General features: G+C 34.3%; 1 protein-coding gene and 1 pseudogene across 1 annotated transcript; one reads left to right on the forward strand and one right to left on the reverse strand.

Annotated features, from left to right (window-relative positions):
* Positions 1-3,286: 3,286 nt before the first annotated feature.
* LOC124842417 (Ran-binding protein in the microtubule-organising centre protein) lies at positions 3,287-20,061 on the reverse strand. The gene is made up of 12 exons (XM_047318889.2): positions 19,642-20,061; positions 19,460-19,561; positions 19,298-19,378; positions 14,377-14,486; positions 14,102-14,237; positions 12,458-12,556; positions 11,764-11,851; positions 11,026-11,477; positions 10,781-10,957; positions 10,459-10,656; positions 4,143-4,469; positions 3,287-3,582 (listed from the first exon to the last, which is right to left on the reverse strand). The coding sequence occupies exons 1-12, from the start codon at positions 19,891-19,893 to the stop codon at positions 3,490-3,492; spliced, it is 2,115 nt and encodes a 704-aa protein (XP_047174845.1). The 5' UTR covers positions 19,894-20,061; the 3' UTR covers positions 3,287-3,489.
* On the forward strand, positions 5,452-9,554 carry LOC148206755 (uncharacterized; annotated as a pseudogene).
* Positions 20,062-21,261: the final 1,200 nt, after the last annotated feature.

The following is a 21,261-nucleotide window of genomic DNA, read 5'->3' on the forward strand; positions in this document are numbered from 1 at the left end:
AAAGGTTTAAGCCCTCCCTTGGTCCTCAAGTTTGTATGAAAATCTCAGTTGGGTCCTCAAGTTTTTTTCTGTCTCAATTGGGTCATATTTTTTGTAAAAATAAACAAATTTTACCCTAACCGTTAAATTGGTGACGTGTTGCATAATTAATGTGCTGATGTCAAAATATTTTATTACCTGGAATTTTTATTTAATTTGAGAGATTATGACATGGCGATCGTTCTCTTCTTCTCCTCCGTTTTGGTCTTCTATCCTGCGCAAAGATTCTTCTCCTTCCTTTTGCTTTCTCTGTTGTGGGCGTTCCTTATCCTAAAAAAATCACGATGCTGAGGGCACTGCACCTTGCTCCTTGAGTTCTCTCCCTCGGTGTCCACACCATTGGAAACAAGATCATTGCCTCCAGTCATAAATTTTTAAGTCTGGTTTTTTCTTTAATGAGTAATGTACATGTTTTGTAGCTTCAATCAAATTTTAACCTAGAGAATCTGTTTTTTATTTTATTTTTCTTTTTTTCTTAAATTGATTGATGTCCTGTCAATCAATTAATTTATATTAATAATAAGCTAAAGTATTATTGGCTGTCCTGTCAATAAGGGAGTAAGATGTTAAGCTCTTTTTATATTAATCTTAATAAATTCATGTGTTTTGTATTATTCATTTATTTATTTATTTTGAATTACATATTATTTTATTTAACTTATTTTTAATTATTATTTTTTATTTAATTTATCTTCAGTTACACATAGTTTTTTCTTATTTATTTTATAATATATATCCGTTTACAACTGAACATGTTTACTTATTTTATTTAATTTTAGTTTTAATTTTACGGATCTTATTTATTTTATTTTTAATTATGTACTGACCGTATTTAATTATTTCTTTTAATTTATATTTAGTTATGAAATACTTTTGTTTATTTGTTTTATCTCTGCATTAGTAGTATTTATTTATTTCATTTAATTTATCTTTTTTATCTATCGATTATGTTTATTTATTTTATTTTAATTATCTTTGATTACTTATTGATCTATTAATTTATATTTTTATTATTATATTTGTTTATAATATTATAATCCATGTATATTTATTATTTTAAATTCTTACTTTGATATATTATATATCATTCTTTTTTCTAAATATTATTTTTTCAGTGAATATAATAAAAGAAAGTTACTTATATGTTTTATATAATTTATTGTATATCTTTTGCATTTGTTTAGATGAAATATATATTATTGATAAATAATAAATATATTGATAGTCACTGATCTTAAGAGGATGTTTGTTCAAAAAAGTTTTAATTTTGGTTTTGATAAGTTGAAATCAAATCACAGTTGTGGATGATATGCGTTTGAATGACAGTTGTTTTTGTCTGTGATGAAAAAGAACATGTTTTGGTAATGGAATCTAACAGGGGTGTTCTGTTTTTTTGGATATAGGTTCACGTGTTGCCCAGAAAAAGTTTGCGCTTCATCTTGTTCCTTCTGGTATTCTGATCGAGGAAAAAGTTTGCGCTTCATCTTGTTCCTTCTGGAGAATCCACTGCAAATGTTGTAGATGGTGGGTGGCGCCGGTGGAGCAACAATGGAGGAGGAAGCAGAGGGGGAGGGAGGTAGTCAAAACATCACCACGTGCCATGTCATAATCTCTCAAATTAAATAAAAATTCCACGTAATCAAATATTTTGACATCAACGTATTAATTATGCAACACGTCAGCACCAACTAACGCCGTTTGTTACAATTTAACGGTTAGGGTAAAATTTGTTCATTTTTACAAAAAATATGACCCAATTGAGACAGAAAAAAACTTGAGGACCCAACTGAGATTTTCATACAAACTTGAGGACCTAAATTAAATCAAAATATGTATAGCATCTACCCATTATTTGATCAGAACAAAAAAAATCCACGTATTATTTATTCTATTATTCACCAAATACTTGTTTAAAAAGTATTCACAAAAAATTTTAAAACCCACAAATATCCATAAATACCATAAATACTTAGAAAAAATTTATTAACTTTTAAAATCAAATATAAATAAAATTATAAAAAATATAAAATATAATATAAATTAAATTAATTAATTTAATTTAGTTAAATTAACCAAATAAAATATGATTTTAATTAAATTTAATTAAATCATATATATTTAATTTAATTTACTTTTAATTAAATCTAATAAAATATAAATTTAATTTTTATTCTAATTTTTACAAAATAATGTATATTCACATTATAGATAATATAATACTTATATTAACCAATTTATAAACTAATATTAAAATATTTATTATTCACTGCAAGTAATAAATATCCGAACTTATCAACCATTTATTGTAAATTTTATCCACAAATACTTACATATACACTTCATCTCTAATCAGACGTTTATAATTAAAATTATTGATAAATATTTTTATTGACCCTCACAACTTCATTAATAGAAGTTATGTTATACCTACACAACTCCAATTTCCCAGTCAAAAGTCGTGTAATTTGTTGATAACTACTTCACAACGATATCATGTCGTATTCATATCCGTAGTTTACAAAAGGAATTACCTCATACTCATAAAAAATTAAAACCTCTCTCTATTTTTTTTTGTTAACACGGAACATCCATTAAAACTTTTAATCACCTTTTATGTCAAACATTAATGTAAAACTTTTAATCACCTTTTAAGATTTACTCATCTACTTTTAAAATTAAAATAAACAATTACTAACTTATACGAATATAATTTATTATATACTAAAATGTCTCTTCTAGTTTATTCATCTCTTATTTACATCCTATGTTAATTATCTCACAAGTTTCTTGAAAATTTAAGGACAATTGTTATACTACAAATTCAGTCCAACCAAAATTTAAGCCTAACAGATATAGACTCCCAGAAATGGGGTAAACAACAAAAAAAGAGACAATTAAGGGTGCATTTAATTTTAATTTTCAGAAACTGTTTTAATAAAAAAAAAACACTCCTGAAAATGCATCACTCACCTATATCTTTTTAAAGTTTTAAAATACCAACTTAAAATAATTTTAAAACTTCATGCATTCTACAGGTAAGGATTTGATTGTTGAAATAGCTTGACACTAGGCCAAAGAAGTTTTTAAAACAAAAAAGTCAGAAATCAAGTATGCCCTAAATTGCAGTCATGTATGAATTGTGCAAACAAAAGCACGAAACAATCAGCTTCACGAATGATTTTATCCGTGAATAGAGCCGCTAGTGTAAAATGTATATGCAAGTATCATTATCTTCTTTTGAATCCCCTTGAGTCACGCCAATAATTTTTTTATTAATTACAACTTTCTCATATTAAAACTGAGGTAATAATCAAGAGATTCTGTACAGAAGAGAGTAGTTTCCATCAATTTAGATTTCAAACATTACAGTGACTTCTTTGCAGCTATATGTACACGGGTATAAAAAAATCACAAATTTGAATAAAATAATATTTTAAAAAATAATTTTACCTAGGCAAATATCTGCTGAATGACTGTCTCGGCATTTCCGTTGTATTGTGCAAGCAGATGTATGGCATCAGCCCTAGGTAAAGCTAAAAACTCCTGCACTCAGCAAAAATTTGAGCATCAGAACAGACCCTGTATGTCAAATAAGTTGTATGGAAAATTATCTCCAAAGCTAAAACACTCCAACAATAAGAATCATGATGACTAGAAAGACTAAAACAACATTTATGACATGCTATTATTTAGTGGTCATAAGAGAGAATAATTATCATAGAATTGACGAAGAACCAACCAAGGAGAAAGACATTAAGATACTGTCGCAAAATAGACACTCAAGTCCACAACAAAACGGAAGTTTCCTGCAAGTTCAAAATCGCAAAATGTATACTTATGCATTTTATTTAATCTACCCTGTAAAAGAATAAATAACATTTGATAACATAGCAATGAGAATGGGGTCTCAAAACAAACTAAAATAAAATGGGAATGGGACACGGTAACAAGAAAAAGGAAGAAACAAAATAATCCGTGTAACTACATTTTTATTGTTTTATTGAAAAATCAAAACCCATCATGGAAAGCTTCATAGGTCAGAGTCATGTTACGGTCTTAATTTTTATTATGAAAAGAATTAACGGCAAGAACCCAAGACTCACCATTACTTTAAGTATTGCTCCTTCGTCACAGATAACATCCCTTGAGGATACTTGAGTTGGACTGCTACCATCTTCTGACGTCCTGGTCCCTGAAGATACTGTAGCCTGAGAAGATCCATTTGTGCAGCTATCAGCATAGGACTTGGATATAGATACTGGTGCAAGGAAGGGAGTGTTGGCTTCCTTCAAGGAATCAATCCTCAGAAGACCTTCAAAACGATCTTTGCACATTTGAAGTTTAAACCACTCGTTATGAGTATAAAGAGTGGCTCGCATTATTTTCATAAGTTGAGGTTCTTCAACACCAAGCCTTCGACCAACTGCAACCTATTTAGTATATAACAGCGTTACATAATATTACAGAAATCAGAAATAATAGAACAAACCCTACACAATAGATACCGATGTGAAACATGAAACCAAATAAAATATCTTACTATAAAGAACTAGTATGATAATAAGCCCCTGCACCTAGTAATTGTAAATCCTAGGAAGTAGATATTATTTAGCATGCTAAGCTATTAATACTAAGTAGGTGGCCTTACTTGCACAAATGGGTTAATATTGTGAAAAAATTACACGACCAGGTAACTTTAAATTTATTATGAAGAATGGAAAGTCATGTTTTAAGAAAGTTGTTTTAAAACATACATCATTTTTTTTAAAGTAATGCTGTTTTTAATAATCTAACTAATAATTTGTGAATATTTTTAGATAAAAGTTGTCTCGTTACACAACTTTTGCAAAAATAAAAAATATTACAAAATATCTTTTATGTTAAAAATGCTGAGTTATCTTTATCACTGTACTTTTTTCATCACCCCACTTTTTCCACGTGCATTTCAGCCCATACAGCAATTACGTTCCCATCACTTCCGAATGCAATAGCTTCACTACTACCAAAACTGTCACAATTTCGCTGGATCCCACATTTTTCAAGATAAAAGTTGTCAATTCTGCATTCATATTTCGCCATTTGTCATTCCTAGATAGCGAGCGGCCGACCCCAAAAGTGGGATGGAGGAAAACATATTTTATAATATATATAATAATTAAAAAATAAAAATATAAGCTGAAAATCTGCAAAGAAAACTCAAATTTCACACACTAATAATCATTAACAATAAAAAAAAGGGTTAAATATGTTTTTAGTCCCTGAACTATCAAGCGATTTTGGTTTTAGTCCCTACTCAGAACTTTGATGGTTTTCAGTCTTTATTGTTTTGAAACTCTGAGTAATAGTCCTTAAAATTAGACGGTGTTAAGTTTAAGTGGATGTGGCAAACGGCGTTGCCACGTGATCACTGATATGCTTTATTCTCTGTCTGCCACGTTGGATGTTTAAGTGTTTTAACTGAGATTAAGTTACTTAACCACTCAGTGATCTTTTATAAATCAGATTTGAAGAAGTTGGGTTCTTCTTCGTGACTGTGAGGACCGCCGCACGCTCGGTCTTGTACTCCTCCGCAGCGAGGAGGTCATCTCCATGACCGTCGAGGGATCACCTCCGCCAGAAGAGTCCCACTCAAAGGCCGTAGGTGCCTCCGCACTCGTCGGCCCCGACATCGGTCGTGCCGCCGGAAGAGACATTCCTCCCGCTCCTGTTGTCCAGGCCCAGCCTGGTCTCGCCGGCCCAGTTCGCGGCGTTGGCGGCCCTGCCCCGGGCATGATGCAGCCGCAGATCTCGCGTCCACCGCAGCTCAATGCGCCGCCGTATCCTGGCGGTCCGCCGGTTATGCGTCCACCGGGGCAGATGCCAGGGCAATTCGCTCCTCCCCCCATGGCCAGGGGTCCGCCTCCTCCGATGCCACCCGGACAATTTGTTCCTCCAAGACCTGGTGGCGGTCCACCTCAGTTCTCCGTTCCTCCCCGCAATTTGGACAGCGCCCCATGGGACCTCCTTCTCCGGGATAGATGGTGAGAGGACCTCCGGCTCCTCCGCGCCCTGGTATGCCTGCGCCTCCTCCACCTCGCCCCGGCATGCCCCCACCACCTGGCAGCGGTGTTCCGGTGTTTGGTCCTCCTCGACCTGGCATGCCTCCTCCCCCAAACCCTCCAAACCAACAACAGTAACGAGATAATGGATTGGTAGGTTGTATCTGATGTGTTACTCATTCCCGTCTTTTAGATTCTGGTGAGACCGAGTGCCTCTGTATTTGTGCTTGAGTTTGCGTTTGAAAAATTTACTGTGAAAACTGATTTATGCCTAGTCGAGTTTACTGTAATAGTAAGTTTGATGTAAGATCTAATTTTTGTCTTTCTCATTCCTCTCTTTTAGATTTTGGTGAGACTGAGTGCCTCTGTATTTGTGCTTGAGTTTGCGTTTGAAAAATGTTCAAACTGATTTATGTCTGGTCGAGTTTACTGTAACAGCAACCAGCTGCAGTCACGAAGAAGAACCCAACTTCTTCAAATCTGATTTATAAAAGATCACGAAGTGGTTAACTAACTTAATCTCAGTCCAAACACTTAAACATCCAACGTGGCAGACAGAGAATAGAGCAGATCAGTTATCACGTTGCAACGCCGTTTGCCACATCCACTGAAACTTAACACCGTCCAATTTTAAGGACTATTACTCAGAGTTTCAAAACAATAAGGACTAAAAACCATCAAAGTTCTGAGTAGGGACTAAAACCAAAATCGCTTGATAGTTCAGGGACTAAAAACATATTTAACCCTAAAAAAAACTCAAACAAATGCTGATACATATAAATAAAAACTTCTACAAGTCAATCGAATGCTGAATAAAAAACCAGAAACCAAAATCATAAGTAAATATAGACTGATAGAAGTCATGGTCATATACTGAACAAAAAGACCACAAAGTTGGGTATGTGGTCGCCAGAAAAGAGGCTAACTTTGAGGAGAGAGAAAACGTGTTCAAGTTCGAACACTAGAAGATGAAGACATATGTTCGTTCATGCTCTATTTGTTTCTATTGATTTACTCTAGACAAGTATGGAAGAGCGAGTGAGTAGGTCGTTTGGTCAGCTGATTTGATTTGAGGAGAATTGGGCAGACAGATTTGCCGGATTTGCAGTGAGGTGTCTTCACTCAAGTGAGAAGATCAGTGGGGAAAGCCACCTCACGTGATATACAATTTCGATTTTGCCCTCATGAATCGATTTCTGAATTTCTTTTTGCCCTGAGAGATGATGGATTGCAGAAGGAGAAAAGGGATCCAAGGGCCAAGAATCTATTCTACTGTAATGTTAAAGACAGGAGAATCAATTCTCCTCTTTCCAAAATCTATTATCTTCTCTAATGGATTCCTGGTGATACTATTAAATAGTTTTGGAATATATGAATGAAGGAGAATTCATTCTCCTCTCTCCTAATCGATTCTCCTTCCATGTGCATATGCGTGAGGGCATATCCATGTAAAGTGGTTTTAGGTTTTATTGGTTTTAGTTTTACAATTATATTTTATATAATAATAATAATAATCATAATAATAATTATTATTATCATTATTATATTTTTTGTAATTTTAAATAATAACCTCAGTTTCATTTTAAAATATATTTGCTATTTATCTTTAAATTTATATCACATTAGGATAAAATTATAATCATCTAATTTAATCCATTAAAATATTTTTTTAATCTATTACACCCAAACTTTCATTCCAAATCTACTGAAGTCACACCATTTTTTCCTTAATCCAAACAATCTCACCTTAGCCTCCTTTTCCTCTCAGATCCCCTCCCTCAAATCCATCTTAAATCCAAACACACCCAAAGTATTCACGGAATATAGCTTGCTCATTTAATCTCTTTTTTCTTCCTTAATAGAAATGGGAACTTTAAACCCTTTTTTATGTCTTGATCCGTTTTAGTTCACTGGGTAAAGTCGTTTTTTGATGTTCATGTATGATAAATATCTAGGGGGCGATTCGATGCACACTAAGAATGTTGGGTAGGTCTGCAGTTTCCATTAACTCGAGTGTTTCCGGCGAATATTAATATATGTTCACTTTCACAAGTTTCGTGGCCTTTATCTAAAAGTATTTAAAAAATATTGCAGAAGTCATGCTTCCTATATAACATTTTAATTAATTAATGAAAACTGTATAGTTCGTCAAATTAAACACGACTTCTTGAATTAAAAAAAGGTAAGTAGTTTGAATTGTGTTTTAAAACACAACCTATCCATTCTCCCAGATAAAATTTAAAATTAACCCATTCCTATAATTTTTTAACAAAATTAACCCATGAGTAAGAAAGCCTTAAGTTGGCTTGTGTTCTAGCAAAAAGTATCGAAAATTTTTAAGCTAAAAGCATTCAAATTGAGTTAGCTACAAACTCATGATGTAGGGATCTATTTAGACTCAGAAACGGTATATTCCTACTCTCTCTTAGGGATAGTGAGCCTTGTGTTCGCAGTGCATGCATGCATGGGTCTTGGCCCTCAAGTTACTTTGTGGGGAAGGGGATCACCACACTAAAATAGGTGTGTTTCCAGGACTAGTTAGTTTATGCATCCAAGAATATCAAACCCATATAAAGGAATTTACTTAGGACTTGGCTAGTTGAGTCATATTTCGACCCAACTCCCCCAATTAGTTCATTGTGTAATATCCAAGTTGTATAGAGACGTAGTGGTACCTTGTTGTTGGGTCATCAACAGTCCAAGCAATTGTAGGGAGGTTCAACACACATATATTTCCACACTGGTAAGATATTGTCCTCTTTGGGCTAGTCCTCACAGATTCACTTTTAGTACCACTCCACATAGTCTCTTACCAAGGGAAGTATCTTATGTGTATAAACTCATATCCATCTCTTGTTTTATTCTATGTGAGACTTTGTTTACATCCTAACAACCCTCCTCTCAAACAAAGGACTATGGTTCTCCACCTCCCCTACAGCGGAAGTCTTTTCTTATCTGAGTACACTACATACCCATGGTCATGCCAATGAGCATTTATTGCTCTCCACCTCCCATGATTCATTTGGCTATCTGCCACCAGCCACCTGACAGGGCTTAACCTTACCATGAAGGGACGTACTCGTCTGAGCCCGGTCACTAGACCTGAACCATTTGGCTCTGATACCGATTGTAGGAAGGTTCAACCCACATAGATCTCCACTAGGGATGGCAAAAATATCCGCACCCACGAATAAAATCCACGACAGATAATTGGTACCCGCAGATATTTACTACCTGCGGGTTGCGTGTATTTTAGTACCCGCTTATAAATGGACCGGGGCAGGTATTATATATCCATACCAGCGAATATACGTACCCTCAAAAAATAAAAATAAAAATTTTAATTTATATTTTATTAAGTTAAATTTAATTAAAATTAACATTAATTTTTTTTATAAGGTTAAATTTAATTAAAATTATATTTTAATTTATATTTAATTTAGTTTATATTATATTTTATATATATTTTGTAATTTTATTTAAATTTTATTTTAATAATTTATATATATATTTTTAAAATATTTGTGGATATCCGCGGGCTTTAAAATACCCTAGGTATTTTTTAAACGCGAATAAGCGCGAATTTGTGCGGGTAGCGAGTGAATTCTTTTTGTCGGGTCAGGTTGCGATAGCATTATTCGTGTCTGACCCGACCCATTGCCACTCCTAATCTCCACACTGGTAAGATATTGTCCACTTTGGGCTAAGTCCTCACGGATTTACTTTTGGTACCACTTCAAAAGGCCTCTTACCAAAGTATCTTATGTATATATAAACCCATATCCATCTCTTGTTTTATTCTATGTGAGACTTTGTTTGTATCCTAACACCAGGGTGTAGGTCAAGCTAGGTGGACCAAGTCATAATTCAATCGTGGAACTTGGGCTGTTACACTCTTAAATAAAAAGAGTTAAGTTCTAACTATTAGCTATAGCTTTTAGCTTAGTGATATGCGCTTAATCCAACAAATGGTATCAGATTTAATACTGATGCCTAACCCCTACGTCCTAAGCATACGTGAAAAGACCATCAACTAGGACAGCACAATGCCAAGTACACATTGGGTACATAGCTAATGTGTACTAAAATGCAAATTTACATTTAGGAATTGGAACTCAACTAAATTTAACAAGAATGGACGGTTGTGAAAAGTTATAAGCTCGCACCACTCACTTCTTAATTCACCTACTGAACTCCTTCACGTCTTTTATTTGTACTCCTATATCTTAGAATAAAGAATCACACTTACCAACAATTTTATCACAACAATTCTAGACAAACACCATGATGAATAAAATCCTACTATCAACAGATTTTAAAAAAAGAAGTATAGCAATGGGAAAAAAAAATCATATATTAGAGTAGCAAAAATGCACAACACCTGTAGAGAAGCAGCTAGAGCATGTAAGGGTAATGCATTTCCAAGAGCATCTTCATTTGGCCTTAGTAAAGCCAAAAGAGTTTCTTTCAACGGCTTTAATAAAGCAGGATCACTAGAAGCTAAAGGACCCAAATGGGTGCAAGCAACCTTTAACGCAGCACTATAATCACCAGAGCTGACCAACTTGAGGAATTCAACCTATAGCCAGGAATCCTCGTTAAAAGATAGCATTCACAACACAACCACACAGCCTATATCATTCTCTGGGCCTCTCTTATACATGTAATAAAGAAACAGAAATTAAGAAATAGAAGCCACTTACCTGCTTGAGTTGGAAGAGCAAAACAGAATTATGCGCAAAGAAATTGGGATCAATAGCATTAACCTCCTGGACTGCTTCAGCAGCCATTCCTCTGCTAGCTAATTCCTTCATTCCCAACAGAATCTCGTATCTATCTTCCACATTACTAACATCATGTACAGAAAGCTTTTCAGAGCCCTGTAAAACAAAATTCTCTCAGTAATTATCTCCTAGTTAGACTACCATCAAAATTATCACACATATACCTGTTTCTCCTTTGATATAGTTGAAACAACAGTACTTATGCTATGCTCTTGCTTGCTGTGCTCTTCCAAAGAAGCATTGGGCATGTAACTATTGTCATCATATCGCCCTCTCCAACGCTTGCGCTTGCTCCTTTCCCCATTTCCAGGCAACCTGCCTCGCTGCAAAGCAGCTGCATCTTCAAGTTGCTGCGAACCACTGGTGCTACAGTCTTCATGGATGCTTGTGAGTTCAGAAGCATATCTTACTTCAAAATCAACTTGTCTCATGCTTGTCACATCAGCATTATTTTCAGGGGAACCATCCATCTGAGCATTGGTAACAGAAGTTTCACCATCAGAATGCTTGCCAGCATTACAATCAATCTCGAGAGAACAATCCCTTGATGAACAGTACCCAGGGTCTTGTTGGTTGAATTTCACGGGTTCTGAAATAGGTTGTTGCTTCCCAGAAGCTAAGTTCATAAATTGAAAGGAAAAAAATCAAACTTATATAGGATACCATTGTAACTTAGAATGGGACTTTGATATTGTACAACATGCTTTACTAGATTACAAAGCACAGATGAAATAACCAACTTTAAATTTAAACTGAATTTTTCATGATACTAGAAATCCTATGAAAACTAATGTTACGAGAAAATGCCAATAAAAATAAACTAACAGAAGCAAGTAGCATAAAAGTTCTTGACACTTATCACACACAGAAAGAGCTGGGATTCAACAGAGGAGATGCTTTACCAGAGTCAACAATGCCTCTGTAAACACAATACTCTCTAACAAGCTGATCAAGAAGTGGAACATCCAACCTCATCCGACATAATTCATTCTGCACAAAAAAAAAGTACACAATAAAAAAGCTATAGGCAAGATTGGTGAAAAGAATAAATATATCACCCATGCAGCCATAAGTTAGTATTGAAAGAGGTTGAAATCATTTGTCATATTTTTTACATTAACCAAAAACTGATTTTCTTTTTTACTCCTTTTATATTCAAATTCCCATAACCATTAGGGTGATGAGATCGTTCCTTATTGGTGTGCAAAAAGAATTTTTTTTACTACGATCCAGTTAATATGTGAAAGTAAAGAAAAGCTTTTTAAATTAAACTTTCCAGAATCAATATGATATTAAGCAAACAGTGGTTTTTTTGTATAGTAATAGTGCAAGGAAATCGATTAACCTGAAGAGAAGACGATTCAAATTAGAATTTAAAGGTGATAAACTAGAAATTCAGTTTAAATTTTATTTTCATCAAAAGAAATTGAGATTTTAAATTGTCTATTTTATGAAAAGAAAAGAAAGAGATAATATCACTAAACCAAATTATATTTAAAAAAAATCAATTTTAAAGTAATTTAGATGTAACAGGAAATTCACGGGTAAAATTTAAATTGAAGGAAAGGCAGATGAATTAGTAGGATTATACGTAACCTGAAATGCCAGGAACAGATCACCCTTACTGATTCTCAAGCTATCAATTGCCCCTTGTCTGGTAAGCTCTACAGCGTGTGCAAGAGCCTGTATGTCAACCTGGATTCCAAAGTAAAACATATAGCTTAAGCTGAAAAGTAAAGCATGTATGAATAAGATGTAAAGATACAATAAAAAAAATTGTGGCCACAAGTGTTCATTAATACAAACGTGCAAACACAGATTAATCAATTTGTCGTCACAAAATGATAACATTCACCATTAACATACAGATGACTTTTGATAAGCATGAAAAAGTATAACAGTACAGATGGAACAACAGCAGAGGATTGAGACTCATTAGAGCATGTCTGAAAGGTGTGCAATGAGGATCAGTGTACTGTCGGTTTACATTGCAACAACCAGCTTATGTCGCAAGCAGAAATGTTGATTGAGTGCAACGTTCAGTAATGGAAATCAAACGAGGAGTCAAGAGACAATAGGGCAAGAAAACACTGAGCAGATTCAGAGCTCAAAGTTTCCTCTGTAAAGCCATATACTGGTGCTCATATGCAACTGATAACGCATCATGATAATTTGAGTGATAATATACATCATAACAAGGTAGTCAAAATCGAGATCTTACTCAAGATCAGAAAGGGAAATATAAATCATAAATCGGAAGATCGTAACACAGGATAATAAGATCCTACAAATTTTATGAAACTTATATTCACACAAAATCATCATATGTCACTCAAAATTCATAATTGAACTTCATAATATATAAATAAAATACTACATCATTAAATAGCTGAAAAAAGAGTGAAAATTGTGGTATTTTGGAGATGGAAGAGCGACAGTCTAAACACATTTTAATGAAGGGAGAGCAGCGCTTATTTCATCCATGGAACTGCTATGCATGGGTTTCGCTTGTGGGAAGAGAGGGAGTCAAGTGTGGCAGTTTTTCTCAGTTATAGAAGAGAGGTAGTCACTCTTTTGCGTGACAGTTTGAACTTTTTTTAGAGTCTTTTTTTTGGGTGCAATGGTTGTTTCAAGAGAGGCACCTTTTTTATGTGCAGTAACAGTTTTAGTAATTGGGCTTAAACTAAATTGGCTAACCTTTTTAGGTTAGAATACAATTCCGACCCATTAAAAAAAACCCTAGAGTAGTCACCCACCACCCCTCACGAAGAGACTCGTAGTGAGACCAGCGTTGAGGCCACCACCGTACCATGTTGATGTCTACCATGTTGATGTCTACCATGTTGATGTCTACCATGTTGATGTCGCGAGAGTCACCGCTGATAGAGGTGCTGCCGCTGTGAGGTCTGTTTGCTTATTCTCCATCACTGCCAGGAGGGATCATGAGGCCACAAGAGAACCAGCGCCGCAAGCTCTGTCGGCTGCTCTCTCGCCACAGGGAGGGACTGCATCGCGAGAATCGCCACTCTCACACGAGTTGCGATTTACAACAGCAATTTAAAATAGCAATCTAGCACGATCTGTGAAGATCGTGAGTTTTAAGTGAAGCTAGATCAGAAAGGGAGAATAAGATCGTAGACTCATTCGGAATACATTCTGGATCGTGATTTTGACTACCATACATACCATTTTCCTTCATTAATGTGAGGAATTTCAGAATTATCAACATAAATATCTCACCTCATCAAATGGTGGAACTTCGTATAAAATGTCTTGTGGTGTTGCAGGAGGGTCCCTCTCTTCAAGGAGCAATCTTTCAGTCAGATCAGAGATGGGTGATGTAATACCTTGACGTAAACAATATACCCTGTGTATGCTGTAAAAAGACAGAAAATACAAAAGAAAAATAAAATGAAAATTTGGCATAAGAATCCCAAAAATTTGCATAATCCATGGCAATTAAAATAGCACAGTTTAACTAATTTCTGCAAATTGAATGAGAAAAGGCTGATAACCTTATTAAATATCTCAAAGCCATTGAAAAAATTGGGTCATAAGCATTTAAATGAGCCCTTAACATTGAGGACATATATCCAGCTAAGTCAATCCTCCTCCGTTCTGACCACTGCAAAAGTAAGCAAGCCTTATCATGAGCTTAACAAATCCACTATTCACAAAAAGTATATAACATCAAACAAAAACCTCACTAACAGATTTCAAAAATAAAAAGGGATCAATAAATTTCCAATACTTTTATTATTAAATGAATTGCAAATTTCAACTAGTCGATCTAAATAAACATTCAAAAATGAAAAACTGACAAGAAATAACATGTTCTGTCTTCTATAATATTTTTCTCACAAAAAGAAGTAAGTTTTTGAAAGAGTATGGACATATCCTCAGAAAACAGTTGGCTAGATGTATCACCTATAATGGTGATCCAAAAATAAAATAAAATCCATCCTACAAATGTCTCTCCTTTCTACCATTGACAGTAAGCTAAGCACAAAACATACATAACCACAGAAGTCAGACATCTACTATATCACAGAGAAAACAGAACATAAAATCACTAAATGCTTGTTTTCTAAGTGACCAGAAGATTTTAGTACAGTATATTTACAGATTATTAACATGCTTTCATATTTATATATTATTATATATTAGAAAAGTGAATGATTTACCCCAGGCATGACACATATACTACCAGCCTATGGTCCATGTCTACACCACTACCAATTGATCACGTTGCATACTTGATAGCAAGGTTATCAAACTAACTCGTGAGAGTAGGGTAAACTCGACTTGTAAATTCAACTCTTACACTCGTAAGAGTTTACTTCAAATGAAAAAAATTATATAAATAATATCTTAATTCAAATAAGTCTACAAAATTATATAACTTTAAATAAATAAAATTTATAGATATATTGTTCATAAAAATAAATATTGTAAAACATAAATACTTAGATTATTGTCATTAATTTTGATGTGTTTCATTAAATATATAATAAAAAAAGAATTGTAGCAGTGGCAAGGACTTAGGTTTTATTGTTTAGAAAAACAATTTTTGTTACCTATTATAAACCAAAACCGTGCTCAGCTCACGACTTTGTTAAAAAAGAAATAACTTCATTCAACAATGAGTGACGCAGTGGGAAGGAGGCGAGACTAGTATGCGCAATGGTGAGCGTGACAGTAGGCGCCACGGAAACCGCAAAACAGACATGATGACAACCACGAAAACCACAAATAGAGCGCAGATGGAGTGTGAACATAGTGTGATCGAGTGCACGCGACGACAACCTGAAGGAGGCGAGGCAATGGCGATGGCCATGGAGAGAGACAGAGGGGCGCAAGAGATAGTGACAGTCAAGTCATGAAACCCTAAACCCCAAACAACCTCGTTTTTCTTAACTTTCCCCCTTTCAAGCTCGCAGAATCGCTCCAAACTCGCGATTCTACACGATCCTACCGATTTCACAGTCGATTTTATCGAGTTTATGCAGAAAACGAGTTTACTTCCGAGATAACTCGGAAGCCATGTCTGGGAATGTAAACTCAAGTCTACGAGTTAACTCGAGAGTTTGATAACCATGCTTGATAGTACAAGTTTTCCATAGAAAATCATTCCATTTTAAACGTTATTTTATTTCCAAACGAAGCAGCAACAGGTAACCTACCCAGGCCACCATGTCCAGGGAGGAGCACACCATTATTTCAATAGGACAGGTTTTAAAAGATTCAAAGGTTGACATCTCCCAACTCAAATTTAAATTCCTATTCCATATAACACCCTTACTTGTGCAAGATATCCTTATTTAATTTTTTAACAAAGGGTGTTGAATAAGGGTGTACAACAAGTTGAATTGAATCAAGTTTTCATTAAAGCTAAAGCTTGGCCTTGAAAACAGACCGTGCTACTTAAGCTTGCAAAATTCGTTTAATATAGTCAAATTAAAGCTTGATATGAGTGTTCAAATATATGAAGCTTGAGTTCAACTTGTTTAGTATATATATATAGCTTGATTATTCTCTTCCTTCTTAAAGAATTCAAGTATTTTTTAAGCATACAATTTGATATTTATTTAATAGACGTCTTCACACTAGAAGTGAAGCAAAGATAGACTTACAATTTAAAACAATAACAGAAATAATTAAATAATTATCATCTATATCTTCCGTACCCAACATTTTAATTTACTATTTGACTGAAATTTTACTATCTAATTGGTCGGGAAAATTAATCTGAGACCAGTTACTATATTTATCCCATTCGTATCAAGTCCATATACTCAAGTAGGAATCAGTCGTAGATCTCGAATAGAGGTGCAAAGCAGCTAACCCCAAGGACAAAAAAGTGTTCTGACAGCTGCTAAGAAAGTTCATTCGCACATGAGTAATTTCTATTAATTCCATCTATAGTCTCAGCCAATGCCAAATCTGGATAAAGGAGAGGGATTGTCTTATCTTCTCAACAACCAATGTATAACTTATCAAAATCCAAACATGTATATCACTACATCAATATTAAATAGATTCTACTATAAACATATACATCGTAAAAAAAATAAAAAAAATATTGTGAAAATTCATGACATTTATAATTAACAATAAAAAGTAATATAAAGCAAAGCATTTAAATAATAATGAAAGTAAAGGAAACAAAGAAGGTGACTGGAAACAGAAATAAAAAATGTAGCTGGATACAGAAAAGAATGTTGCGTTGCTGGAGAATAGTGATTGAGAATAGAGTTTTCCAGGTTTGTGTGGATCACATTTTTGTGAACAAACTTTGAGGATCAGTTCAAGTTTCTTTCTTTTTCCATTTGCATAAAACAGCCAAATTGCATAGGCCACTGAATGTTGCAAGCTATTATCTTAATCCAATGATGCACTATAATCCTGAGTTTAAAGCATATTATAAAGTGAAGTGTGGAATGTATAATTGTTTGGATAGGTTGGTGGGAGACATTGATGAGATCAGTAAGGTTGATGCTCAAATTGAGGGTTTCATGAGCAAATCTAGATTTTTTTGGTAGTCTAATAACTCAAAAATCAAAACCAAAACTCCAACAACACGATGATGGGAATCATTAGGGGATGAACACCCAGAATTACAAAGGTTTTTTATTAGAGTATTGAGTTTGACTTGTAATTCATTTGGTTGAGAGCGTAATTCAAGCATTTTTTAGTGGGTAAAAATTTAAATTTACGAAATTGGTTTTATAATTATTTGCCTCACCACCCAGAAGGCTAGTATGATGTATCAAAATAATTTAATAATTATTTAAGTCCACACCAAGAAAAGAAATCATTAACAAAAAAAAAAATCATGAATGATGTGGTGTTTGTGATGGCTAATTCAACAAGAAGTATGTTAGGAAAACAAAACGACTATAGCATTGATAACCTTGGTTCTAATGATGAATGGGCTATGGAGGAGAATGAAGCAGATTCAACTATGGATGCTTCAGTTGAAGAAATCTTAGTTGAAGTTGGAGAAGATGAAGATGCTAGTGGTGTTGCTGCTGCACCTATGGATGATTTGGAGGTTCCTCCAATTGCTAATAATGACGAAGGTCATGGCGGAGATGACATTAATAAAAATGAAGATCATGGGGAAGAGGATGACCATCCTGCTTTTAGTGAGAATGCTTTCCTTGGATAGTTTGATTGTATTAAACACTTACGAATTTATTAGTTGTTTTATTTACAAGTAATTTTATGAACTGTGAACCTACTTTTAGTTGTGGTACGTATTGGATCGTATACTTTAGACTTATTGTGAGTTATTTGCATCATCTATATTATTTTTAATGCATGCACAAGTCTATGAATATAATTTTTCATATAATCTTAACTCTAAAGAGTTATGGTTTTTTATTCCTCTTTCCAATCCTCTCTCTTACCATCCACGAGTTTGACAAAACGAGTTGTGTATGGAGTTTAGTTAATGACTTTCTTATGTTTATGAACTATAACTACGATTATAAATTTAAGCTTAATTAAGTATTCGGTGGGATATATGTGTTTTTTCCCTCTCATTAGTTTATGATATGTTATATCATATATATGAATATTGCGCTTGGTGTTACAATTCAACAATTTATTATATAAATTACTTTCCTGAGTCTGAATAGAATCTCGAGTTTGACTATCTTAGCCACCACGGTGGTATAGTGCACAATTAATGACTATGCAAGGAATAAAGAAGGGATACAGTCATTCTCTCACAGCCTCTTCTTCAGTTGCATTGAAGTAATGGTTCACGAAAGAGTTATGTAGCTTTGAAATTATTACATGGAAAACTTAGAAGCGGGCCCACCCCTTTCTATAAGGTATGCTGTTTCCCCTTTATGACCAAATTCAAGGGCTTCGAGGGGAGGGCAAATAACGTTTTTCCTTTTGATATTTTTCAATAGTTGTGCTTTTTAATATAGCATGCCTAAAAATATGAGAAAAAATAATTCCGTAATAAAGACGATCCAGGCTAGTATGAGTGTAATTAAACTTGGGAAAATGCTAACTGATGCCCTAAGGAAACTGGTTAAAGAATTAAAAGGAAAAATGTTTCATTGAAAATCATATGGAAGTGCATTAAAATCAGTGGAAAATATTTTCATGCGTTTTGTAATGCACTACCATATTATTTGAAAAAAAAAATCAGCCATTAATTCCTTAACCGGTGCCTTAGGGAACTAGTTAGCAAGACCCTTTAACTTAACACAGTTGCTGAGTTATATGATGGAAGAATTTGTTTGCCAAACTAATTGTGTTTAACTGAACTTCTATAAGTAGAGTCAACACACTTGAGGAGTATCACAACTATACCCATCGTGTGTGCAACACTACAACAGGAAGTTCTTAGCAAACATCAATGCATATCCCATTCAATTGTAATCTTCTCAGTATAAGTAGACTGGAGACCTATACCTCATTTGCCACGGGAGAAGTGTTATCATCCTTGTCATATATAAAAGCTAGCAGAACGTGCTTGAATTCCTCATATGCTTCCTTAAATACAAAAGCCAACCGTCAAACCCAAACAAAAGAAAAAGTGCATAAATAGCGAATTCAAATGAACGGTTCAGATACCGGATAAGCATCCAGCGCGCAAGGAGCGAGAGACGTCCTCAGACACTGAATAGCAGACTCGCGATCCTCCGCTGTCCCCTTCCGAAGAAGTTCAATAAATTTCTACACCACAATTATAAAAAAATAAAATTAGAAAAATAGGTCGGATGCATGGTTAAAAATGAGGGGAGAAAGGGAGGGACCTGTTTGTGGAGGCGGAAGAGAATCTTGTGGTCGGTGAGGATGGAGGGGGCGTGGAGGCGGAGGAGATGGACGGCGGCGTCAATGGCGCCGGTGTGGAGGGAGCGTCGGATGTGGCGGATAAGGAGGCGGGAGTGGTAGGAGGAAGAGGAGGGGGAAGGGGCGGAGGAGTCTTCTTCGATTAGGTTTTCCGATTTAGCGAAATCGATGAGGAGAGCGTCAAGGGCTTCCCAATTAACCGGTGTAGACTCCATAGAGGGGAGAATCTAAAATCTGAGTGTGTTGTGGTGCTGTGAAATTGGAAGAATGGAGATTGATTTTGATTTTGGGTTCTCTCTGGGCAAGAAAGGCGGCGATGTGAGGTAAATAAGGATTGCGCTTCTCCCGTTTATAGCTGCCCGCCACCTGTCTCCTTCTCTCTCTTTCTATCTCTTTCTATCTCTTTCTTCTCATTATTCGCCATATCTCTTTTTATTACAGACAAAGAAAATGCTGTCCGGCCCAAACGACTTCGTTCCATTGTAAATTTCGATTTTAATTAAATCAATGGAATGTCTTCCTTGTAGAATTTTAATTTTAGAAAGAAAAAAAAAAGACAAATACACATGGTTTTGTTATTGATACATCTCATTTGCATCAATTAAATAATAACAAAAATTATAAAGTAACCATATAATTTAAAATATTGCTGATAAAAAATAAAATTTAAAATATTATACTTAATGAAAAAATCATATTACTAATTTTTGGTCGACTTTATCTAACTTTGAGTTCTAATATCTAAAGCAAGCATTTTTTTATTTAATTTAGGTTAGATTTTATTAGACTAAAAAAACTAAGCCAATTTAATTCATTCAGCTCAGATTATAACTTAATTTGATTATTAATTATTGAAACCCCTAAAGAAAAATGCAAAAATAATGTTTTATCTATTAAAGTTAAAAGAAATCAACTTTGGTGATTGGTCAAAGTTCCCTATTGATAAAAATAGTTATTGCATTAACAATTAACGAGCATGTTCCTTCCTTAATTATTGTGAGTATTCTACCCAAAATGGTTGAACCAAGTGCACCCACAGAGCCAAAAACAAACAACACGAAGATTTTCTAAGGGCAGACAAACAAAATAATAAAATCAATCATTTAAAGTTGGAAGGAGTAAATCCACCTGTTCACAAAAATCACAAAATTGCGTCTTTCTTTCGGTTTTTAACACAGATACATATAGCTCTTTTTTTCCACAACATTATGGTGTTAAATTTCGATGAAAAAAAAAACTTTTTCTCTTTTCACCACATATTTAGATTGGATAAAATATTTTATTTTATTTTTTATTGTTTTCATAAAACAAAATAAATAGTGAAATATTTATTTATGTTTGGTAAAAAAATTGGAAAGAGTAAAAATATATTGGTCAACTTTACATTACTATAAGAATTTTCATAATTATAAATAGAATTTTTTCGTCCAGAACAAATTTATTAGAATAGTAGCAGTGACGCAAGATGGTCCAGCGCCAATTCATTAAAGGTGGTGGTTGAAGTTGAAAGAAAAGAAAAAAAACAGGAAGAAGAAGAGGAGGTGACGGTTGGGTGGAGAGGGGAAAGGAGATGAATAATAGAG

This window comes from Vigna umbellata, chromosome 1 (assembly GCF_029865625.1).
Source record: "Vigna umbellata cultivar VRB3 chromosome 1, Vumbellata_1.0, whole genome shotgun sequence".
NCBI classification, from domain to species: Eukaryota; Viridiplantae; Streptophyta; class Magnoliopsida; order Fabales; family Fabaceae; genus Vigna; species Vigna umbellata.